Raw genomic sequence first — 25310 nt, 5'->3', positions numbered from 1 at the left:
TCGATCATAGTGAAGCAAATGTGTGTAAACCCCCTAGAGCAACACTGACGCTTCACAGGATGTGTAAAAATCTTGGTCTTACAGATATTTGGAGACTTTTGAACCCATCTGATAGGGACTATAATTTATTTTCATCAGTCCATAAGATTTATTCTAGAATAGATTTTTTTTTATATATATCCAAATCCCTCATTTCATCTGTTGTTGATTGCTCAATTGGAAATATCTTAGTCTCAGATCATGCCCTGGTGAGTTTAGTGGTGTTGCCATATACAGAGAAAAAGAAATCATATAGTTGGCTCCTTAATGTGTCCCTTTTGCAAAATCCTGATTTCCAACAAATGTCAAAGACTGAAATCAATGTTTACATGGAGACCAACTGGTACTCAGTATCCTCTGTGGGCATTGCTTGGGAGGCACTTAAGGTGGTTCTTAGGGGTCGGATCATACAGTATGCCTCATTCACCAAAAAATCCAAAGCACAAGAACTTGTGGAGTTGGAAGGAAATATTAAAAGTGCAGAGGCAGAGCTGAAGCGCCATATGTCATCTGATGGCCTCAGAGAATTGACCCGATTGAAATATAGATATAATACTGTTTTGTTGCAGAAAGTGGAGTTTTGGTTATTCAGGGCAAGACAGTCATACTTTGAGTTGGGGGACAAAGCAGGAAAACCTTTGGCTAGATATTTAAAGCAGAGAGAGTCTTTTTCGACCATTCTCTCGGTGAAATCTGCGGGTGGTGATATATTTACCTCTGAAATATTTGCCATTGATATTAATAATGCTTTTAAACAATTCTACTTTGATCATTATAGTTCTACGTCTTTGTCTACTGATGAAGATATTAGGAACTTTGTGGAACCATTAGATCTTCCTAAACTGACGACTGAGCAAAATAATTATCTTGATTCTGAGATAAACTTGGAGGAGCTTGATAAGGTAATTAAGGCCTCATCAGGCTCCGGGGCCTGATGGCTTTTCCTCTGAGTTTTTCAAATCTTATGCTACAGAACTGGCTCCACTTTTGTTAGAAGTTTATACAGAATCATTAAAGAATGGAAAGCTTCTGCCAACCATGACACAAGCCTGGATCAGTCTGATTCTTAAAAAGGACAAAGATCCAAGTGAGTGTAAAAGTTACCACCCTGTTATTTCCCTGATCCAGTTAGATGTAAAAATTTTGTCAAAAATTCTGGCTAATCGATTAAGTAAAGTTATGACATCACTTATACATATAGATCAGGTGGGGTTTATTCAAGGCCGTAGCTCTTCTGATAATGTTAGGCGTCTCATCAATATCATGTGGTCAGTAGCGAATGATCAATCTCCAGTCGCTGCCATCTCACTTGACACCGAAAAGGCGTTTGATATGGTAGAATGAGATTATCTTTTTAAGATTTTGGAAATGTATGGGTTCGGGAGTACATAGACACCCTGTAGCAGCGGTACAAACAAACGGATTAATTTCAGATTATTTTACTCTGGATAGGGCACCCGGCAGGGTTGCCCTCTCTCCCCATTATTGTTCTGTCTTGCCCTGGAACCATTAGCAGCCGCGATAAGAAAGGAGGATGATTTTCCAGGGTGATTGCGGGAGGTGTGGCTTATAAGCTTCTGCTTCACGCAGATGATATTTTATTATTCGTCTCTGACCCTACTAGATCTATGCCTTGCCTCCACAAATTTATTAACTCCTTTTCCAAGTTCTCAGGATACAAAGTCAATTGGTCTAAACCCGAAGCTTTGGCTTTGACAGCGTACTGTCTAGTAACGGCCTTCCAGCCGGGTGCCTTCCAGTGGCCCAAACAGGAAATTAAGTATTTGGGAATTTTATTCCCAGCAAATTTGTCTGATTTAGTCAGAGTTAATTTTGATCCCTTAATAAAAAGGTTTTCGAATGATGTGGACAGGTGGGCTTCATTACATTTATCTATGATTGGGAAGGTTAATGATATTAAAATGAATTGTATTCCAAAATTCAACTACCTGCTACAGTCTCTCCCTGTAGATGTCCCCCTCTCTTATTTCAAACAATTTGATAACATAGCGATGTCCTTCATTTGGAATGGTAAGTGTCCCAGGTTAAATTTCAATAAGTTACATAGGCCGATTGACAAAGGTGGGTTAGGCCTACCCAAGATTTTGTTTTATTATTATGCATTCGGTCTTAGACATTTGGCTCATTGGTCGCTTCCACCTGAGAGAGCCCCTCCCTGGTTTTTTATTGAAAAGGAAGCTCTTGCCCCTATCTTGCTACTGCAAAGCCTTTCGATTAAACTAGCCAGAGAGGTTAAGTCGCACCCCGTTATTTTGCATTCGCACTCGATATGGACATAAGTGTCCAGAGTGTTTAATTCAGATATTTATTTAAATGTAGCCTTGAGCATATGGCTGAACCCTAAACTATGTATTAATAAGTCCCCTTTCTGTTAGTCAGATTGGATTGTGAGGGGGGTTAATACACTTGGTGACCTATATGAGAGTGGAGTATTGAGACCTTTTGAAAATTTGATTCAACATTTTGGCATTCCCAGATCTCAGTTTTATAAGTATTTACAGCTGCGCCACCTACTCTGCACTGTTTTTGGGAGTGGCATGCACCCCCCCCCCCCCCCATTGCGGCAGATACTCTGGGAGTGGTGATTGCTGCTTTTGGGAAGGGTCATGAGGCATCCGTGTATTACTCCCTGCTAATTGAGTGTCTGGGGGACGGAACTTCGAATTCTTTCAAAAAATTATGGGAGAAAGATCTAAACTTGACATTGGAGGAGGGGGTGTGGGCTAGGATCCTAAAAAATGTCAAGTCTGCATCTAGAGATGCAAGGGTTCACCTTATACAATTTAAGAATTTACATCGATTTTATTGGACCCCCTCCAGATTGTATAGGCTTGGTCTTAAAGACACGCCCACCTGCTGGCGATATCAATCAGAGGTTGGAGACATAACTCATGTCTTTTGGGGGTGTGTTGAGATCCAGGAGTTCTGGTTGAAAGTTCAGTCTTATATGTGATGTATTGGGCACTCGGCTTTCACTTTGCCCCAGACTCTGTATTTTGGGCAATGGGGTGGTCATCAACGTTGAGAATCGACACATAAAGAGTTGGGTCCTAATGGGCATCATGATCACCAGACAGGTTATTTTAAGGGGTTGTAGGTCAGTTGGAGCGCCCTCATTTCATGAGTGGTGCTCAGAGATGGGGAGGGTGGCGGCCTATGAGGAAGGGATGTATAGAAGGCTAGGAAATCTGGGGTTATTTGATAGGAAATGGGGCAGATATTTGGCCTTTTTGGAAGGCTTTCGGGGAGGGGTAGTGGAGAGGGATCTCTAATTTTAAATATGTGTTTTAAATAGCCTTCCTTCTTTTGGGGTGCCCTAACCCATTCACATTCCACGTGAAGAGAGACAATCCACTCATTTTAACATTTGACATTTTGACATGTACGAAAAAATAGATTGTGTGTCAAAAACAGGATTATAAAGACCACATTCCAACATTAGTGCAACAGTCAAACCCCGAACATTCCCCACAACCAAACAAACAGAAAAAAGAAAAACATGCACATTATTCCCACACACGACAGCGCCAACTGGTGTCCATCCCTCCAAACTTAAACAGTCCATGCACGCCTACGAGAGCTCCCGCGACAACTTTGCCGTTGGATTGCTCAAGTCCGGTAAGTCCATATAAATTTTGTGAGACAGAATTATACAGCAAAATGTTATCTTTAAAACAAACTCCAGCCAATAGGCAGAATAAACACAAAGCGCATGTAGCTTCATCCATAAAACTGTTCTAAAGGTGTATTATTCTACAAAATAAACTCCAGCCGCTTGGCGGAACCAGCACAAAAAGAGCGCACAGAATCTTCAACAGTCAAATGAATGTTCAGTGAGCCGGTCTACCCGGCCGCAACGTGAGTACCACAAAACAACCCACTCACTCCATTGACTTTATGAAGGACATCGCTTGCTGTGGGAATGTTTTACGGCCATCCTTAGCATCTATTCTCAATTTAGCCGGGAATATCAGTACAAAAGTGACCTTCCGTTGATGTAAAAGTTTCTTGCATTCCTTGAATCTAACATGTTTCTCTCTTGTCGAGTTCGCAAAGTCTGGGAACAAGAAAATGCTGTGGTTCTTCCAAGAAAGCCTTCCTTTGTCCAGAATTGATCGGGGCCTGTCTCCCTCAGCAGATCGCCGAGCTGGAACCCTGTGAGCTCGCTCGATTTCCAGCTTATGGCCTGCTATGTCGAGCAGACTCGGAAAGAGCCCGTCCAGGAATTTCACCATATTCTGTCCCTCCACTTCCTCCAGGACTCCCACGATACGGACATTATTCCGCCGGCTATGGTTTTCCATGTCCTCCAACTTCTCCCAGACATGTTCCAAATCCACCTTGGTTGCTAGCGGATAATTCTCTCTCCGATGACTCCATATAGTTGATCCGTTTCTCGACATCTCCCACTCTTGTGACCACATCAGTGAATTGCACTTCCATGGCAGTGATCGATCGACGTATCACAGCAAGATCCTCCAAGTCAGCAACGACCTTTGTCAGCATTACCGACATGTTCAACATCTCTCGCCGTATTTCCCGCAACTCACAGACCAAATCGACTCCCTGGTCCGCTGCCTTCTCAGGTGTGTCAGCCTGAGAACGTAAGTGTCTTTTAATGTCTCCAGAGCCCGAGGATTTTGAATTCTTTGACATATTGTCCTCTAAGAACAGTTATGGAATAGAGTGTATCGAATCTCAAAGGTTTATGTCATTAAAAGGTATTAAAACTAGCAAAGTGCGTAGAGCTCACCGTTCACACATCCGATCCTCACATGGCATCACGTGACTCTGAGATGGTTGGATTTAAAATAGCAGAATAGGCCATTACATTGGACTGCAGTACATCCAGGTCCTTGGCCAAAGGTGCCACCACCTGTGAGACAGAAAAGAGAGAGATTAAAAAAATAAACAATTACACAAACAATTAGTAGTAATTTTAGATCAAGTTACCAATTATGACAGAATAATTCCTTAATGAAGAGATCACCCAAAAATGTAAATTCTGTCATTTACTCACCATCATGTCATTCCAACTGCATATGCTGTCATTTTTTCAGTGGGACACAAAAATAGAATTTAGAAGATGTTCATGCTGCTCTTTTACATATAATGAGAAGTTTCCTTACAAGTCCGAGGATACGTCATTTGCTGATGCTACTGTAAGCTCCGCCCAAGAGTGACGATCTCTGAAGCCCTTTAAAATCACACCAGTTTATTGGCAGATAGCACTTGATGCTACATCCACGATGCGCATATCATCACGGGCATATAAGGTGAGGACTGCGTTAATTCATTCGAATTTTTCTTCTTCAGGGTTGCGATATTATCTCTCGTATTTGGACACCCAAATCTTCATTTGTAATATGATTCTGTACACCTTGACAGGGAGGGGATTGTTTTCTGCTTCCTTGTGGTTCTCCGATGAACAAGCTACATTGCGCTTTTCTGTTGGGTCTACACATCTCTGCGTTGGGAATATTTTCTGCTTCCTGCAAGTCAGCAGCAAGGTTGGACGAGCTTTCGCTTGGCTGTTGATACTGAACTCCACCAGCAAATGGATTATTTTCTGAAAGACAGAAAGACTGGCTGGTGTTTTGGTTAAGCTTTCACCTCTAATATAACTTTTTAATTTAATAAATAATGATTTATTATAGTTTATTGTTATTACACAGGCGCCAGTACTCATATTGATCATTATGTAAATGAAGGCTAGAGCAAGCATATTCCTGATTTGTTTTGTTCAATCAGCATTCAGTATCTGCACACATGATTAAAATTAATTCCAGGTGAGCTAGTTTATTCAGATACATGCCTAGCATGTTTGGGTAAAGTTGTTATTAGTGCTGTTGATTTAACACTTTAATTCAGTGCAATTAATTATATATTTAAAAAAATTAAAAAAATAAATAAATGCTTTAAAAATGTACGCAATTAATCATGTCCCTTGGACCGTAATTCAAGCTTGGAATACCTCCTTTTTCTCCAGGGGGCAGTAAGCGAAAGTCCAGCTGCCACTGTTTGTATTATACATATTCGTTAACATTAGTTATCGCATTAGGATCATGAACAAACAATATATATATTTTACAGCATTTACTCATCTTTTTTAATGTTAGTTAATAAAAATACAATTGTCCATTTTTAGTTCATGTTAGTTCCTAGTGCATTAACTAATGTTAACAAACACAACTTTTGATTTCAAAAATGTGTATGTTGAAATTAACATTAACATGTTCACTGATAGTTCGTGTTAACAAATGTTGTTAACTGTTAACAAATGGAACCTTATTGTAAAGTGTTACCGTCTTTTTTTAATGCTTTACTCATGTGCCACAATAATGTCATGCATTTTAATTATCTGTATTATTATATATTGCATTATATTTTATTTATAATTATTTAAATGTAACTATCTAAATTTTTAATCATTATAAATTTAATTACTGTTACATGAGGGGCTTTCTCAGCAAATATTTATATATGCGATTAATTCGATTAATTAATCAGCATACCATGTAAAAATTAAAAATTAAAAATTGTAATCCATTGACAGCCCTAGTTGTCATACATAAAGGTAGGTGAGAGGTGTCAGTTTAGCTATACAATAGAAACAATAATAATCGCATTAGGGGCTCATCGTTCAATCTACTTGTAAAGGTATTCATACCGCCAAGAGGAGACAAACAAATGTGAATGGGCCAGTTTGCAGCATATACGACATAAAGACAACAGACTGAATGGGTAAATAATGTTCATAGTTAGCAAACAGGTGACCAATTGAGATATTTTCCAGGTGAATGCACATGAAAATGTTTCTTAAATCTTTTGAGGTTATTTAAAAAAGAAAATTGTCAGACTTGTGTCTTTGACTCTGTGTTTCTATGACATAACAAGGACTATGTCTTGTATTTTTTCACAAATATATTTTTATGTAAATAAATTGCTGAATCACTTTATATTTGTCAGGATCAATCGGTCATACTTTCTATTGACAAATCAGCATTCAGGACTGGCACTATCCGATTTATGATTATTAATAAACTATTTTATGCTTTACAGCATCAGAAGTGCAGACTCATATAGCATCACTAAGCATCCAATTCTCAGAGTTGTTGCATCTAAAACCCAGTGGAAGTGGGACGAAGGAGCTTACTTCTCGACAAAAGTATTTTCAAGATACTGAAAAACACTATGGTGCAGAGTGCAGTCCAACCTCACACACGGTGTTCTATGATTACAACAGTTATGTTATAAATCTTTCTCTTTGTTCTGCATCTAGCTAGATGAGATGTCATCTTCCCACACCACAGCAGTGGTGACTACCAACTACAAGAGAATGAGTATTCAGAGGAATACTCATCACATGAACAATCACCCCCAGTGTGCTCCACAAGCTGCCAGAGGAAACAAAAAAGCTCAAGCAGATAAAGGAGGACAAACTGAGGAAGAACTTTGAGATTCTTAAGCAGGTAGCTAGTAGTGACTTTACCTGTCATGAAGATTCTGATAACATATTTGGCAAGCAAGAAGCCAGTGAAATGCAACTATTTAAAGATCCTAGAGAGAAAATGCAAGCTAGGAGAGCCATTACAAGTATTTTTATGAGGAACAAGATGGGTACATATCTGCATACTCTAGAGGGCAAGTAGCATATCCACCAGGTCCTGCTACCCAGCCAATGTATGCCCCCTTTGGAGAACGTGGAGCTCCACACTTTCTTTCAGCCTTTACCTTATCATCAGCCACCTACTTTCACTTAATTTCATCCTCCTCCATCATCAAGCTTTACACAAATATTCAGTGGAACTCAAGATCAGGATAAAAAATGATTGCAATCGAGAGCAATAAATCAAAAGTCAGGATATTTATTTTTTATTTTTTTTTTAATCTGTTCTCTGTTTTGTTTTCAGGAATGTAAGTAAATTATGCTACATGTTTGCACTGTGATAGCTCAGTGGTTCTTATAGCAGGAGGTTTTTGGTACCTGTGATAGTTTTTGCACTTTGCCAGTATATTAATGACATCTTCACATTGCACAAAATGTTTAACTTTAAGCATACTTCTGTTTGATTGTAATTTTCAAGAAATATGTGCATTTAAAAAATCTCTCTCCAAAAATGTCTGCCTTTTATTGGATCTTTAAGTAAAGTAATTGACTGCATTTACACATACACAGTAGCAGCCAACATGTTAAATTATTGAAATCAGTGGCTTTTACAGGTTGTGCTTTACCCTATGTTTAGAAGAAACCATCCAAAAGGTGAAGCTGCACTTCAAACCAAACTAGAACTGCAGGCATATTCATCCTATATTAAGTAAACATTACCAGATTTTAGAACATCAAACTCACAATGCTATATTGGCATTTCGTCCTATAACTATATAGTGAGTATGAAGGATTCACAGCATATGTTCCTGCCACGTGGTATGTATGTATCAGGGGCATGTTCTCACAGGTAATTGTGAAGGACTAGAGCAGCAAGGGTAGACACTCCCACTGGATCCAGGTGGATGGTGGAGAGGAATCCTCGCCAGCATTTGGCAAGTATTCCAAAGGCATTCTCAATCACACTCCTAACTCTTGACAACCTGTAGTTGTAGATCTGCTGGTCATGTTCAAGGTGTCTGAACAGAAATGGCTTCATTAAGTCGGTGCGGAGAGGGAAAGACTCATCTGCAACAAACATGAAAGAAATCTCAACATCTGTGCCTGGCAGGGTTTCAGGCAGTGGAACATTTAATAACTTCTTGTCCGTTGCCTTTCGAAGGTCTGAGTGGGCAAAGAAGGCCGCCATCGGACACTCTTCCCTGAGTGCTGACATGGGCATACAGTAATCTGTACTTGGAATCAGCAACTGCCATCAGCAAGATGGAAAAACGGGATTTATAGTTCCTAAAATTTCTCCCAGTTTTACCTGGGGTGAGGATGGTAATATGTTACCATATATTGCCCCAAAGCAGTGTGGAAATTACCACCTGTCCTGGAAACCCTTAGCCACCTCTCTCCACTCGGCCTCTGTTGTTGGTGTCTGGAAAGTAACAAAAAATACCCCATGAGGAAAATTATCTTTCTTACTCTCTGACATTATGGTTATACATGGTTTTATGAATGTAATCATTTAGCTGAAATGAGGTAAAAATGTGCCCTTCCACAATACGTGGATTCTATCATTTATCTAACAACTCAGAATTTCTTAATAAATGTGACCTAAAATGTGATCAAATGATTTTGATGTTATGTGATAAAACGTTTTTGTGCCACTTGTTTAATCTGGTCTTCTTCATATTTAGGACTGAAATCAAGATTTGATCAGACAAATAAAATGTAATTATTTATTATGTACCTTTTTTTCCCAGTAGGGCAATGGCATGGCTAGCAGTTAATTAAATTGTAATATATAAGCTTTAAATTCAAATTACAAAAAAATATTTTACATTTTAAATTGATATAATTATTGTTAAGCTTTTAAAAAAACCTATAGGTTCTTATTGAACCTATACTCACTGCATTGATATTGATATACAGATATTCTAGTTCTAAAATCATTTATTTTTTCCAGCAGTCATCTCAAGCATATTAGGCTGTGATAGAAGAACGTACAATTTTTTATTTTTTTTTTTTACATCCAAAAAATAACACAAGCCTTATTTAGACAAAGCTGATGGAAAACTGTAATTATTCGCACATTTGCGACCTCGTGTGATTCTTTACTTAAATGCAGGATAGATACTGAACTACGATATGTTATGATGACGTCATTGTAGCCACTGTCGGATAGATCAGGAGGACATAACAGAAGCAGCACTGAAGATCAGGGTGTTTGTTCGGATCTGCGCCATCAACTGAACGGGTGAGTGGCCCATTATTTCTACATCACTGTAAAGATTCAATCGTTACATAAAACCAGAAATATCAGATTAAGTACATGAAAGCTAAATCATGTCAAATATGCACTACATTTTTTAGGTTAAAATCAAATGTAGAGGAGGTGCTTTTTTCGATTCACTTGCATACGCCACTTTATATTGTTCATAGTGGTTTATTAATGTAGTGTTTTGAAAGCAGACGAATACAAACCTTTAGGTGAGACATGTCGGATGCCTTTTAAAACCAATATCCATCCGTGTTGATACGTGTTTCTTTAATCTGACCACATAACTGCGGTAAAGTGTTAGAAAATGCAGTAGTAACTCAGCGTCCTGATGTACTTGTTTTGTTTTCCAGACTGAAGAGGCTTCGACCATCATTATGGCTTGTCTGGAAGGGTTTTTATCACTTGTAGTTTTATTTGGCTTTGTGACCGCCGGCCTGAACAGAAGACCAGGTATGTGTATTTTACAGCATTTAAAACTTTTGTGGTTGTGTGCAGTGTCAACGATCTGATACAAATTGCTAATGCTGTTAAGCAATAGGTGTGTTCGACTTAATGCAGCGCTGCACAGACCGATCGGCGGCTTACTTGAAGCTAGTCATGCGACAAATTTATAACTCGTGCTTCGTTTATTTGACATGTGACAGCGGCCTAGGCTCTGTACAGCGACAGGAAGTAAGTGTTCAAGACTGTCCCATGTCTAAAACATGCCAAAGCTCAGTGCACTTAACCCACACTAAATCCACATTAGCGCGAATACCGCTTCGGAGCGGTCTTTTCAGGCTAAGTGTATCCTGAGTTCATCACGATCAGGAGCCACACCCCGCCTACCCGAGCGATTGGTGTGTTTTCGCCATGATGACATCAAGGGAAGCTTTTCAACATAAGTTATTTATTTTAGTATAAATGAAAGTATTCAACATTATATAACGTGTTTAGGATGACTTAATATCAGCATCATAATTAAAAAATATTATTTATGTGTATATTTATATACCTCCTTGTTATCCTTCTCGCCCAGTAATCACCTATTTTGTTTGTTCTTGCCTAGTACTGCTGGTCATTTTTGGTCCTTTATCAGCCAGTGTGGCATACAATATACGGTCTAGTAAATGTCGTTTTAAAATTAAAAATGTATCAACTACTACCACAGGTTCTTTCTCATCTTTATTTAAAATATACATTTTAATGCTTTTTATTAGAGCCCGACCGATATGGGATTTTTGAGACCGATACCGATTTTAGAGAGGGAAAATTCACCGATTACCGAAATGGTGGCCGATATATTAAATTTTTGAGCTGAAATGAAAACAAACCTTTTCTATGTGGATTGTTCACCGATTTTGCACCGATATGACTATGCAAAGGTACTCAGAAGGCTGCTTTTTTAAACAAATATTTTTATCAAAGAATATTTGACATTATTATTATATACATTGTCAAAAAATTCTAGAAATGAACACTGAGAAAATAAAGAGAAAATAAAAATACAATAAATAGCTTAAAAAACATCAGTACTGTATGTTCAGTATCAGTCAGTTGCTGACCATTTAAATAAAGAATAAATAAAAATACAATAAATAGCTAAATAAACATCAGTACTGTATGTTTAGTATCAGTCAAATGCTGACCATTAAAATTAAGAATAAATAAAAATAAAACAAATAGTTAAATAAACATCAGTACTGTTTAGTATCAGTCAAATGCTGACCATTAAAATAAAGAATAAATAAAAATAAAATAAATAGCTAAATAAACATCAGTATTACTGTTTAGTATCAGTCAAATGCTGACCATTAAAATAAAGAATAAATAAAAATAAAATAAATAGCTAAATAAACATCAGTATTACTGTTTAGTATCAGTCAATTGCTGACTATATTAATACTGCCGAGTCAAGATAAACAGCGGCAGCGTTGTTACACCGTATTCTGCTATACAAGTTCAGGGGAACTTTCAACGGTGGAAAACCAGACTTTTAAATATTATATTTTGTAAATGCAATGACTGGAATTGTTCGGTTGAAGGGGGTACAAAACTGTGAATCCTGAACAAAACAGTTTGGTGAATACATGTTTACTCATTAGCTTCCATTCAGCTGACAACAATGAAAGTAGCTACGTGATTAGCTAGTTAGCTATAAGCTCGTTGTCATGGAGAGTAAAAGACGGACATTGTTTATTTTACTTTCCAGCATTGTGTCTCACCAACTAAGTAACAACATAGCATGAAATCAACACTCACCAGACACAATCAACCACCGCACCATTGTCTGATGAGCTGCAAAAAGATGCTCTGATGTTTACCTTTCAGTCTGCTACATTACTGACTGCACTGACAAACTATAGCTGGCTAACAGCAAACAGACATGAGGGACAGGGTTAATGTTATATTAAAAAGGGAAAATGATGGGTCATTGTTTATTAAGTTTCCAGTATGTATTTAACAAACTAGTTAACAACTTACTGTGATGACACCGTTTAACTCCGCCCTGTCTGCAAAGCCAGCTCTGTAAACAATGGAGTCGGAGCGTGCTCTGCTGGACAAACTACGCTATGACACCAATTCTAAAGCATTGTTTTCTTCATTATATGTTCTGAAAAAAGTTTTCATATTGGTGCATATCGGTAAAATATACGCCGATACCGATATATCGGTGAAAGACTCAAATCGATATATCGGTCGGGCACTACTTTTTATGTGTTGTATGAAACCACATACTAATAAGTTGTGTAAAGCAGTCTGTGGTCGTCTTATATAAATGACATGTCAAACCATATAATTTAAATGGTTTGTATTAGTAGCTATTAAAGAGCACCTATTATGGTTTTTCAAATATTACCTTTCATGTAGTGTGTTATATAGCTGTTTGTTTATGTAAAAAAGTCTGCAAAGTTTCAAAAATCAATGTGCCAAAATATGGAGTTATTGACACCCAAAAGAAAGAACCGATTCTGAACGCCTGAAACGAGTCGTTAGTAATTCCAGACTTACTTCCTGTACTAACCTACATAATTTGGTAACAAAAAACCCACCTCTGGCCTGTTTACATGTACAGCCAGTACACGCTGTTAGCCTGTTAGCCTCTGCTAACCGGCTAACTCACGTTATTGTCAAACTACATATAAACTTACCACAGAGAAACGTCCTGTTCTTGTCGTGCTTGCGATGGTGGTTCGGGTTGATCTTCCGATGTATCACTATCGGACTCATGCTCAAATTGGTAAGGTAAAACAGACATTTTTTCAGACGGAGCTGAAACTCTGATATGGTAGTGGGCGTTTCCTTTGCGACACGTGCTGTAAGACCAATCACAACAGACTGGGACATCTGACCAATCAGAGCAGAGTAGGCTCACTGAAAGGGGGAGTTTAGAATGAATCCTTTAGAACGGATCATTGAACGAGTCGTTTTTGACACTGGGAAAAAAAGGTAATGCTGCAATTTAAATTATGAGCAAATTAAAGTGTTTTTTGACTTGGATGCATATAAATCTATTGTATGAGACCTTTAAAACAAAATTAGGCATGTTTAAAAACCATAATAGGTGCACTTTAATGGATCACACAAGGTTATAGAATAAAGTTTTAATTTTTTGAAATTAAGTTTTATGCAGTGTATTGAGAAACAAAGTAGAAAGAAATTGCTTATATTTCATATTTTGCAGCAGTTATGGATGACGCAATTTTACAGTTAAACATTTTTTAATCTGCAAAGTATTGAAAATCAAAATGAGTAAAAAATAATTAACTTTTACAATTATTTTCACACAATAAAAACATTATAAAAAAAATGTACTTACATATTTTCTACAGCACAATACACTTCCAACAACCAGTAGTGTATTAATAAATGAAAAGATGGGTACAATTTTCAGTTATTTATTATTTCAAGTAGGCTATAACAGTCACTGTTACCAAAAACAATCAGTCTTCAGCTGAGTGAAAAGACAAAAACAGCTGTCACAACCAGCACCAACATCTTTAAGTCTATGAGTGTCCCAACATGCAATCAAAAGTCATCCACACACTCGCAGTCTTCACGTCTACTTGCACACTAGTGGCCAAACACCGGAAATACACAAGACAAGTGGGTAAGTAGGCAAGACCAAAACCACAAGTGGGGGTATTGGGACAGGGCCATGGGCCCTTGAGGTCCTCCTCTGTGAATAGTCTTTGGTGAATGTAAGCGAGTGCAGACCGATGGGGCGCTGGTTAGCAAGTCCACGAGGGTGCATGAGTGATAAATGTGTGCATTTGGGACCACACTGACAATAAAGCATTAAATAATTTATTCAAGAACCTCTGAAAAACAAATATAACAACAAAACCCAATCTTTTTAAACATTTAATGAACAAATAAACACAATTCAGACACCTGGAGCATTGCAAAAAAAAAAAATTCATTATATTTATACACACAGCCACACTCTTGCAGGTACACTGGTGGCCAAAAGTTTGGAATAATGTACAGATTTTGCTGTTTCAGAAGGAAATTGGTACTTTAATTCACCAAAGTGGCATTCAACTGATCACAAAGTATAGTCAGGACATTACTGATGTAAAAAACAGCACCAACACAATTTGAAAAAAGTCATTTTTGATCAAATCTAGACAGGCCTCATTTCCAGCAGCCATCACTCCAGCACCTTATCCTTGAGTAATCATGCTATATTGCTAATTTAGTACTAGAAAATCACTTGCCATTATATCAAACACAGCTGAAAGCTATTTGGTTCGTTAAATGAAACTTAACATTGTAATGTTAAGTAATGTCCAGACTATATTTTGTGATCAGTTGAATGCCACTTTGGTGAATTAAAGTACCAATTTCCTTCCGAAACAGCAAAATAGTATGCAATAGACTGGCATGTCTTAAGGTCAATATTTGGTAAAAAAATGGCAAAAAAAAAAAAGGAAACAACTTTCTCTAGAAACTCATCAGTCAATCATTGTTTTGAAGAATGAAGGCTATACAATGCTTGAAATTTGCCAAAAAACTGAAGATTTCATACAAAGGTGTACACTACAGTCTTCAAAGACAATGGACAACTGGCTCTAACAAGGACAGAAGGCCAGATGTACAACTAAACAAGAGGATAAGTACATCAGAGTCTCTAGTTTGAGAAATAAACTCCTTACATGTCCTCAGCTGACTGCTTAATTGAATTCTACCCGCTCAACACCAGTTTAACGTACAACAGTAAAGAGAAGACTCAGGGGTGCACATCCCCTCAAAACAATCTGTCTGGCAACCCTCACACTGGTCAGGACCCAGTTCTTTATGTTTGTGGCATGGGGGGGTGTGGTCATGTATCAGTCTGCGGGAGAGGGAGAGCGGTAAGGCTCGTCACCTGGCTCATAATTATCTCTAACACCTGTCTCTCATTATAGTGATGGCAGAGGGAGACTTAAAAGGCACACCAAAACATCAGCCGAACAGAGAGAGAGAGTGTCCAGAAAGCACATCAGCCGAACAGAGAGAGAGTGCTTTTCCATTTATTTATGAACTGTTTGTTTTGATGGTTACCGTCAATTGTGTGTGAAGCTGACGATTAAAAAGACTGACCTTGAACCTGCTTTGTTGTCTCCTGACTCCTCCATTGCCCACGAACTTAGAACCTTTCGACAATGTTTTTATTCCCCACATCGATGACCTCCCCATTGCCCAAAACACAGAGTCTGGGCAAAACGAAATCCTTCATCCAAAACCCCTGGATCTCAACACACCACAAAAAAACATGGGCCGAATCTCCATCCTCCGATTGGCATCGCCAGCAGGTGGGTGTGTCTTTTAGACCGAGCCTATACAGTCTAGAGGGGGTCCAGTATAATCGATGTATAATCCTGAATTGCATAAAGTGCATCATTGCATCTCTAGATGCAGACTTGATGTTTTTTAAAATCCTAGCCCACACTCCTTCCTCCAATGCCAAGTTTAAATCTTTCTTCCATAATCTCTTGATAGAAGTTAAAGCTCCATCCCCCAGACTCTGAATTAGCAGGAAGTAATACACTGATGCCTCATTACCTTTTTTAAAATCAGTATAATCACCACTCCCAGAGTATCTGCCACTACTGGGGGGGGGGGATGCTACTCCCAAAAATAGTATAGAGCAGCTGTAAATACCTAAAAAACAGATCTAGGAATCCCAAAATGTTGAACCAAATCTTCAAAAGATCTCAACACTCCGTTCTTATATAGGTCATCGAGTGTAGTAACCCCCCTCACAATCCACTCTGACCAGCAGAAAGGGGACTTGTCAATACATAATTTAGGGTTCAGCCATATGCTTGAGGCAACATTTAAATAAATGTCCGAATTAAACAATTCTAGACACTTTTGTCCATACTGAGTGCAAATGTGAGATAACGGGGTGTAACTTAACTTCCCGTTCAATACAAAACCAGGGAGGGGCTCTCTCAGGTAGAAGTGACCAATGAGCCAAATGTCTAAGACCGAATGCATAATAATAAAACAATTTTGGGAAGGCTTAGCCCACCTTTGTCGATCGGCCTATGCAACTTATTAAAATGTAATCTAGGACGTTTACCATTCCAAATGAAGGACTTCGCTATGCTATCAGATTGTTTGAAATAAGAGAGGGGACATCTACAGGGAGAGACTGTAGCAGGTAGTTGAATTTTGGAATACAATTCATTTTAATTACATTAACCTTCCCAATCATAGATAAATGTAATGAAGCCCACCTGCTCACATTGCTCGAAAACCGTTTTATTAAGGGGTCAAAATTAACTCTAACTAAATCAAACAAATTTGCTGGGAATAAAATACCCAAATAATCAATGCCCTGTTTGGGCCACTGGAAGGCGCCCAGCTGGAAGGCCATTATTTGGCAGTACGCTGTCAGAGCTAAAGCTTCGGATTTAGACCAATTGACTTTGTATCCTGACAGCTTGGAAAAGGAATGAATAATTCTGTGGAGGCAAAGCATAGATCTAGTAGGGTCAGAGACGAATAATAAAATATCATCTGCGTAAAGCAAAAGCTTATGCGCCATACCTCCCGCCACCACCCCTGGAAAATCATCCTCCTTGCTTATCATGGCTGCTAATGGTTCCAGGGCAAGACAGAACAATAATGGGGAAAGAAGGTAACCCTGCCGAGTGCCCCTATCCAGAGTAAAATAATCTGAAATTAATCCATTTGTTTGTACCGCTGCTACAGGGTGTCTATAAAGTAACTTAATCCATCCAATAAAAGTATTCCTGAACCCATTAATTTCCAAAATCTTAAAAAGATAATCACATTCTACCATATCAAACGGATTTTTGGCATCAAGTGAGATGGCAGCGGCCAGAGTCTGATCATTCGCCACTGACCACATGATATCGATGATATGCCTAATGTTATCATAAGAGCTATGGCCCCGAATAAACCCCACCTGATCCGTACGTAGAAGAGGTGTCATAAATTTACTTAATCGGTAAAGCTCCTCCAAGGTTATCTCAGAATCAAGATAATTTTTTTGCTCAGTCGTCAGTTTAGGGAGTTCTAATGGTTCCACAAAGTTTCTAATATCTTCATCAGTAGACGAAGACGTGGAACTATAGAGATCAAGATAGAATTCTGAATGCATTATTTTTTTTTTAAACAAATTTTTACAATGAAATGTAAACATATATATATATATATATATATATATATATATATATATATATATATATATATATATAATCAACATTTAAACCCCACAGCCCCCCCCCCACCCCCAAAAAACAACCCTGTGGTCAATATACATACATACATATACAAACATAAATACATATACATATGTATACACATAAATACATACATACATACACACACATAATAATCATACAAACTATAATACACTACTCTTTCCACACCCCACCCGAGAGCCCTCCAAAAACTCCAAATACCTGCCCCATTTCCGAACAAACTTATCCAAGCCACCCCGTCTTCCAGATGACACCTCCTTATAAGCTGCCACCCTCCCCACCTCCGTGCACCACTCCGGATATGGGGGCGCACCAGCTGACCTCCAACCCCTCAAAATAACCTGCCTGGCAATCATCACACATGTCAGAACCCAGTTCCCTATATGGCCATCCTCCACATCGATGACTGCCCCATCGCCCAGAACACAAAGCTTGGGGCAAAATGAAACCTGAGCGCCCACCATGTCGCACACAAAATTCTGAACGTTCGACAATAATTTCTTGATCTCGACACACCACCAAAAAACATGGGCCATGTCTCCATCCTCCGATTGGCATCTCCAGCAGGTGGGTGTGTCTTTAAGACCAAGCCTATACAGTCTGGAGGGGGTCCAATAAAATCTATGCAAAATTTTGAATTGTATAAGATGCACCCTTGCATCACTAGATGCAGACTTAACGTTTTTAAGAATCTTAGCCCACACTCCTTCCTCCAATGCCAAGTTTAAATCTTTCTCCCATACTCTCTTGGGAGAAGTTAAGGCTCCATCCCCCATACTCTGAATTAACAGGGAGTAGTACACTGATGCCTCATGACCTTTTCCAAAAGCCGCAATCACCTCTCCCAAAGCATCTGCCTCCTTAGGGGGATGTGTGCTACTCCCAAAAATAGTGCAATGCAGGTGGCGCAGTTGTAAATACCTATAAAACTGAGGTCTGGGGATCCCAAAATGTTGGACCAAGTTTTCAAACGATCTCAACACATCACTTTCATATAGGTCACCGAGTGTAGCAACCCCCCTCACAATCCACTCCCGCCAGCAGAAAGGAGACTTGCCAATACACAGTCTTGGGTTCTGCCATATGCTCGAGGCAGCATTTAAATAAGTTTTAACCAATTTAAACAATCTGGACACTTTAGCCCATACCGAGTGTAAATGCGAAATAACGGGGTGTAACTTAACTTTTCCGATTAGTTTGATAGAGGTGCTTTGTAATGGCGAAATAGGGGCAAGAACTGCCTGTTCAATAACAAACCAGGGAGGGGTTCTCTCAGGTGGAAGTGACCAATGAGCCAAATGTCTGAGACTGAACGCATAGTAATAAAACAAAATCTTGGGTAGGCCCAGCCCTCCTTTGTCTATCGGTCTATGTAACTTATTAAAATGCAATCTGGGACGTTTACCATTCCAAATGAAGGACTTCGCTATGCATCTACAGGGAGAGATATATATGTATATGTATTTATGATTGTATATGTATGTATGTATATTGATATAGCAGGTAGTTAAATTTTGGAATACAATTCATTTTAATAACATTAACCTTCCCAATCATCGATAAATGTAATGAAGCCCACCTGCTGACATCGCTCGAAAACCTTTTTATTGTAAGGGGGACAACCTATCGGTTCGGAGTGGATCATCACGTCGGGGTCACCACTTTGTAAGGGGGAAGTCACCAACTGGCCCAAGGACGGTATCCAATGGCGTGGCTGAAGGTCTCTTGCGTGTTCTGTCTTATCGTGCGCGACATTAAATAATACTTTGATTATTTGATTTGAGTTCCATGTTTTTTATTAATCTTATCATTAATTCTTTTCTTTATTTCATCTGACTCCAATTATGAAAAACCTCGTTGATGTATCTATGCTCTGAATTTTAGTAATTCTCTCTTCTAGACTGCATTTGTTACTTCAATTTTATTTGGGTCCTGTGCTGGTCAGACACAGGTCCTTGAACTACAAATTCATCAGTTTCAGATATTAGTAAGTTTTAGACTAAGTCCTTATAGGTTTTCGGCTTTATCCGTTTAGTCTTATTTGGCTAAGTTCTATAATAGATTCTCGGTTTACCGTTTAGCCCCAGTCAATTAAGTCCTATTTTACAGGTTCTCGGTCCTACATTTAGTATTCCCATTTAATTCTACTTGGCTAAGTTCTATTATAGATTCTCGGTTTACCGTTTAGCCCCAGTCAATTAAGTCCTGTTTTACAGGTTCTCGGTCCTACATTTAGTATTCCCATTTAATTCTACTTGGCTAAGTTCTATTATAGATTCTCGGTTTACCGTTTAACCCCAGTCAATTAAGTCCTGTTTTACAGGTTCTCAGTCCTACATTTAGTATTACCATTTAATTCTACTTGGCTAAGTTCTATTATAGATTCAAATCAAATCAAATCACTTTATTGTCACACAGCCATATACACAAGTGCAATGGTGTGTGAAATTCTTGGGTGCAGTTCCAATCAACATAGCAGTTGTGTCAGTGATGAGACATATACCAATTTACAATAACATCAAATTAACACAACACAATTTAAACGTCTGTTATACACATAATTACACTCAACAATATACAAATAATAACATACACTGTACAGTATACAATACGCTGTTTTTGTTTTTTGTTTTTTTTTGTTTTTTACTATATAGATACACATTATTCAATAAAAATTAAAATATATATATAAAAAAGTATATATATATATATATATATATATATATATATATATATATATATATATATATAGAATGTACAGTATTGTACTGTATTGACATTCAGGCTGTCGGTTGATAGTTGTTAAGAGAGACATAATATAATAATAATAATATAATTTATGACAGTCCGGTGTGAGATATAAGAGTAAGGGTAATAAAGTGCAGTGCTGATGTATATTGATCATGAGAGATCAAGAGTTCAGAAGTCTGATTGCTTGGGGGAAGAAGCTATCATGGAGTCGGCTGGTGCGGGTCCTGATGCTGCGATACCGCCTACCTGATGGTAGCAGTGAGAACAGCCCGTGGCTCGGGTGACTGGAGTCTCTGATGATCCTCCTAGCTTTTTTCACACACCGCCTTGTATATATTTCCTGGAGGGAGGGAAGCTCACCTCCGATGATGTGTTTGGCAGTTTGCACCAACCTTTGCAGTGCTTTGCAGTTGTGGGCGGTGCTATTGCCGTACCAGGCGGAGATACAGCCAGTCAGGATGCTCTCCACAGTGCAGGTGTAGAACCGTGTGAGGATGTGGCGGTTCATTCCAAACTTCCTCAGCCGTCTCAGGAAGAAAAGGCGCTGATGAGCCTTCTTCACAACGACTTCAGTGTGGACGGACCATGTGAGTTCCTCAGTGATGTGGACACCCAGGAACTTGAAGCTGCTGACTCTCTCCACTGGTGCTCCATTGATGGTGATGGGACTGTGTTCTCTTGTCTTTTCTTCTGAAGTCCACCACAAGCTCCTTTGTCTTACTGACGTTGAGGGAGAGGTTGTGCTCCTGACACCAGTGTGTCAGAGTGTGCACCTCCTCTCTGTAGGCTGTTTCATCATTGTCAGTGATCAGACCTACCACCGTCGTGTCATCAGCAAACTTAATGATGGCATTGGAGCTATGTGTTGCCACACAGTCATGTGTGTACAAGGAATACAGTAGTGGGCTGAGAACACAGCCCTGTGGGGCTCCAGTGTTGCGGATCAGTGATGAGGAGATGTTGCTGCCTATTCTAACCACCTGGCGTCTGCTTGACAGGAAGTCCAGGATCCAGCTGCACAGCAAGCTGTTTAAGCCCAGAGCCCGGAGTTTCTCATCTAGCTTGGAGGGCACTATGGTGTTGAATGCTGAGCTGTAGTCTACAAACAGCATTCTCACATAAGTGTTCTTTTTTCCAGGTGGGAGAGAGCAGTGTGTATTGTAGATGCAATGGCATCATCAGTGGAGCGGTTGTTGCGGTAAGCAAACTGCAGCGGGTCAAGATTGAGTGGCAAGACAGAGCAGATGTAATCTCTGATTAGTCTCTCAAAACATTTGCTGATGATGGGGGTCAGAGCAACAGGATGCCAGTCATTTAAACAAGTTATTTTTGATTTGATTCTCGGTTTACCGTTTAACCCCAGTCAATTAAGTCCTGTTTTACAGGTTCTTGGTCCTACATTTAGTATTACCATTTAATTCTACTTGGCTAAGGTCTATTATAGATTCTCGGTTTACCGTTTAGCCTCTTACATACTTAACTAATGGGTTACTTCTGAATTAGCTTAATTAAGCCAACTCTGACCATAGATTTGTAGTTAACAAGAAATATACTAGAAAACAGTCCTTCAGAATGAATCATAATAACAATTTATTCACCAGGTAATAGTAATACATTCAAACAATCCAATTAAAATAATAAATCAAACTCAAAGCTATCAGTGAACCAAGCATAATAATATAATTAACGTTGTATTCCATTCAAACATTTACCAAACATAAGAAATACAAATTGCAATTACCTGGTAGTGAAAAAACTACATGCAAACGACGAAGCATGGGAGATCTGAATTACAGATTCCTTCAAACATTTATCAATAATAAGAAATACCTGGTAGAGAAAAAACTACATGCAAACGACGAAGCATGGGAGATCTGATTTACAGATTCCCCAAGCTTCTCTGCCATCCTTCCTTAAGTACCAAACGATTCCATTGTTATTTCAGATGTTTCAGATGATGTATGTTTGATGTTATTTAGGATTTGGTTAACAATTTAGGGAGTTGTAGTCAACCTTTGATTGAGTAGGCTGTTTGATGTTTACAAAGAATACACCTAATCTGCATACAGCATCTGGTCTCTGTGTGAGACTTGGGAGGGGCATGCCCCGGATAGAATACTGTATTTTATTAAGTTCTTAAATCTTACTTGTGATTTGACTTTGCTGAAAGGGAATGAGACCGTTTTACCAGTTGCACTGAGACCTCTTGAATGATACCAAACATATATGATCAGAAAACCTTTTACATTACAGAACAGGATAAGTCATAACTTTTTAAGTTTTTAGTGTCCTTAAAGTTACCTAAGGTGAGAGAGAGAGAGCAGATGTGAGTGTGATTTGCGTTTTATGGTCCCCAATCAGTGGGGTGTGTTTTCTCAGGTGGAGATGCTCCTCTGTGTGAGAGTTTTATGACGTTGGTTCTCGCAGAGTTCTTTGACTTTCCCGGAAGTGATGCAGATAATTTTTGTGACAGTCTTACATATTAAAGGGTCAAAATTAACACTAACTAAATCAGACAAATTTGCTGGGAATAAAATCCCCAAATACTTAATGCCCTGTTTGGGCCACTGGAAGGCGCCCAGCTGAAAAGCCGTTACTGGGCGGTATGCTGTCAGAGCCAAAGCTTCGGATTTAGCCTAATTGACTTTGTATCCTGAGAACTTGGAAAAGGAATTAATAATTCTGTGGAGGCAAGGCAAAGATCTAGTAGGTTCAGAGACAAATAATAAAATATCATCTGCGTAAAGTAGAAGCTTATGTGGCACACCTCCTTTCTTATCGCAGCTGCTAATGGTTCCAGGGCAAGACAGAACAATAATGGTGAAAGAGGGCAACCCTTCCGAGTGCCCCTATTCAAAGTAAAATAATCTGAGATTAATCCATTTGTTTGTACCGCTGCTACAGGGTGTCTATAAAGTAACTTAATCCAACCAATAAATGTACTCCCGAACCCGTACATTTCCAAAATCTTAAAAAGATAATCCCATTCTACCATATCAAACGCCTTTTCGTCATCAAGTGAGATGGCAGCGATTGGAGATTGATCATTTGCTACTGACCACATGATATTGATGAGATGCCTGATGTTATCAGAAGAGCTGTGGCCCCGAATAAACCCCACCTGATCTATATGTATAAGTGATGTCATAACTGTACTTAATCGATTAGCCAGAATTTTTGACAATATTTTTACATCTAGTTGGATCAGGGAAATTGGACGGTAACTTTTACACTCGCTTGGATCTTTGTCCTTTTTAAGAATCAGACTGATCTGGGCTTGTGTCATGGTTGGAGGAAGTTTTCCCTTCTTTAATGATTCAGTATAAACTTCTAACAAAAGTGGAGCCAGTTCTGTAGCATAGGATCTAAAATATTCTGTGGCAAAACTATCTGGCCCCGGAGCTTTGCTAGTAGGTAGGGACTTAATTACCTCGTCAAGCTCCTCCAGAGTTATCTCAGAATCAAGAGAGTTTTTTTGCTCAATCGTCAGTTTAGGAAGATCTAATGGTTCCACAAAGTTTCTAATATCTTCATCAGTAGACGAAGACGTGGAACTATAAAGATCAATATAGAACTCTTTAAAGGCATTATTAATATCAGTGGCTGAGTTAAATATTTCACCACTAGCAGATTTCACTGAGGGAATGGTAGAAAAAGACTCTCTCTGCTTTATATATCTAGCCAAAAGCTTCCCTGCTTTGCCCCCCGACTCAAAGTATGACTGTCTTGCCCTGAATAACCAAAGCTCCGCTTTCCGCGACAAAATAGTATTATATCTATATTTCAATCGGGTCAATTCTCTGAGGCCATCAGATGACATATGGCGCTTCAGCTCTGCCTCTGCACTTTTAATATTCCCTTCCAACTCCACGAGTTCTCGTGCTTTTGATTTTTTGATGAATGAGGCATACTGTATGATCTGGCCCCTAAGAACCGCCTTAAGTGCCTCCAAAGCCACGCCCATAAACCTTGATTTCAGCCTTTAACATTCGTTGAAATTCAGGATTTTGCAAAAGGGATACATTAAAGCGCCAACTATATGATTTATTTTTCTCTGTATGTGGCAACACCTCTAAACTCACCAGGGCGTGATCTGAGACTAAGATGTTTCCAATTGAGCAATCAACAACAGATGAAATGAGGGACAAAAAAAGCCCTGATCATCAGCGTTAGGTGTGTAAATATTAGCCAAAATCAACCTTTGCCACTGAATTTCTGCTAAAACAATAATGACTCTTCCTAATTTATCTTTAAAGGTGCAATATGTAACAATTTTCATGTAATATTTGTCACAGTCTGTCTCCATGTTTCTCTGGGACTACATCTCCCATAGTGTACTGACTATCGTCACTTCCATATGTTTCTCATCATCCTCACCTGTCTTCTATTCCCTGTTTTTTTTTCATTCCTTTGTCAGTTCTTGTCCGTGTAACCCTGTTGTTAGTGTGTAGTCTATTTGATTCTTTTTTTCTCCACGTTGTTTGATATCCTCATCATCTTCTTCATTAAAGCCTGCAAATTGATCCATCACCTCTCACCTCTTCATCATCATCTCTACTACACATAATACGTGACAGAAGAACTGACCCAGCAAGATGGATATACCTGCAGTGCGAATCCTCCTCCTCGAACAAAGGGATCGTCCAGTTGAGGATCACGTACGTGAGTTTCTCCAGCTGGTGAATTTGGTGCACTATGGAGACACTCTCTTGTGGTTTTCTTCAGGGCTGGTCTCAATAGTGCACTAAAGGAGCTAATGCCTCTGGTGGATCCTCACTAGACAGTACTTGAATTCGTGGAGGTGGCACTACAACTTAGCGGCTCACCTTTCACGCCCCCAAGCCTTCCACGGCTCCTTCCTCTAAGTCTTCCTCGAGGCCTTCCACGGCTCCTTCCTGGACACCTTCCTGGATGCATTCCA

At 39.0% G+C, this 25310-nt stretch overlaps 1 protein-coding gene and 1 long non-coding RNA gene across 2 annotated transcripts in view; both read left to right on the top strand.

The window, feature by feature from the left end:
* The first annotated feature begins 4470 nt into the window (after nt 1-4470).
* Nucleotides 4471-7918, top strand: LOC127452193 (uncharacterized). The gene is made up of 3 exons (XR_007899213.1): nt 4471-5336; nt 5449-5570; nt 7343-7918. It is a non-coding gene; the product is annotated as an uncharacterized LOC127452193 (long non-coding RNA).
* Nucleotides 7919-9785: 1867 nt separating this feature from the next.
* proza (protein Z, vitamin K-dependent plasma glycoprotein a) overlaps nt 9786-25310 on the top strand; it is a 60546-nt gene continuing 45021 nt past the window's right edge. The window contains exons 1-2 of the mRNA XM_051717449.1: nt 9786-9914; nt 10289-10388. Of these exons, the coding sequence (XP_051573409.1) occupies nt 10313-10388 (76 nt within the window). The 5' untranslated portion in view covers nt 9786-9914; nt 10289-10312. The remainder of the gene's footprint in view (nt 9915-10288; nt 10389-25310) is intronic.

Source organism: Myxocyprinus asiaticus, chromosome 14, assembly GCF_019703515.2.
Source record: "Myxocyprinus asiaticus isolate MX2 ecotype Aquarium Trade chromosome 14, UBuf_Myxa_2, whole genome shotgun sequence".
Classification (NCBI taxonomy): domain Eukaryota; kingdom Metazoa; phylum Chordata; class Actinopteri; order Cypriniformes; family Catostomidae; genus Myxocyprinus; species Myxocyprinus asiaticus.
This window is presented reverse-complemented; position numbering and strand designations above follow the sequence as displayed.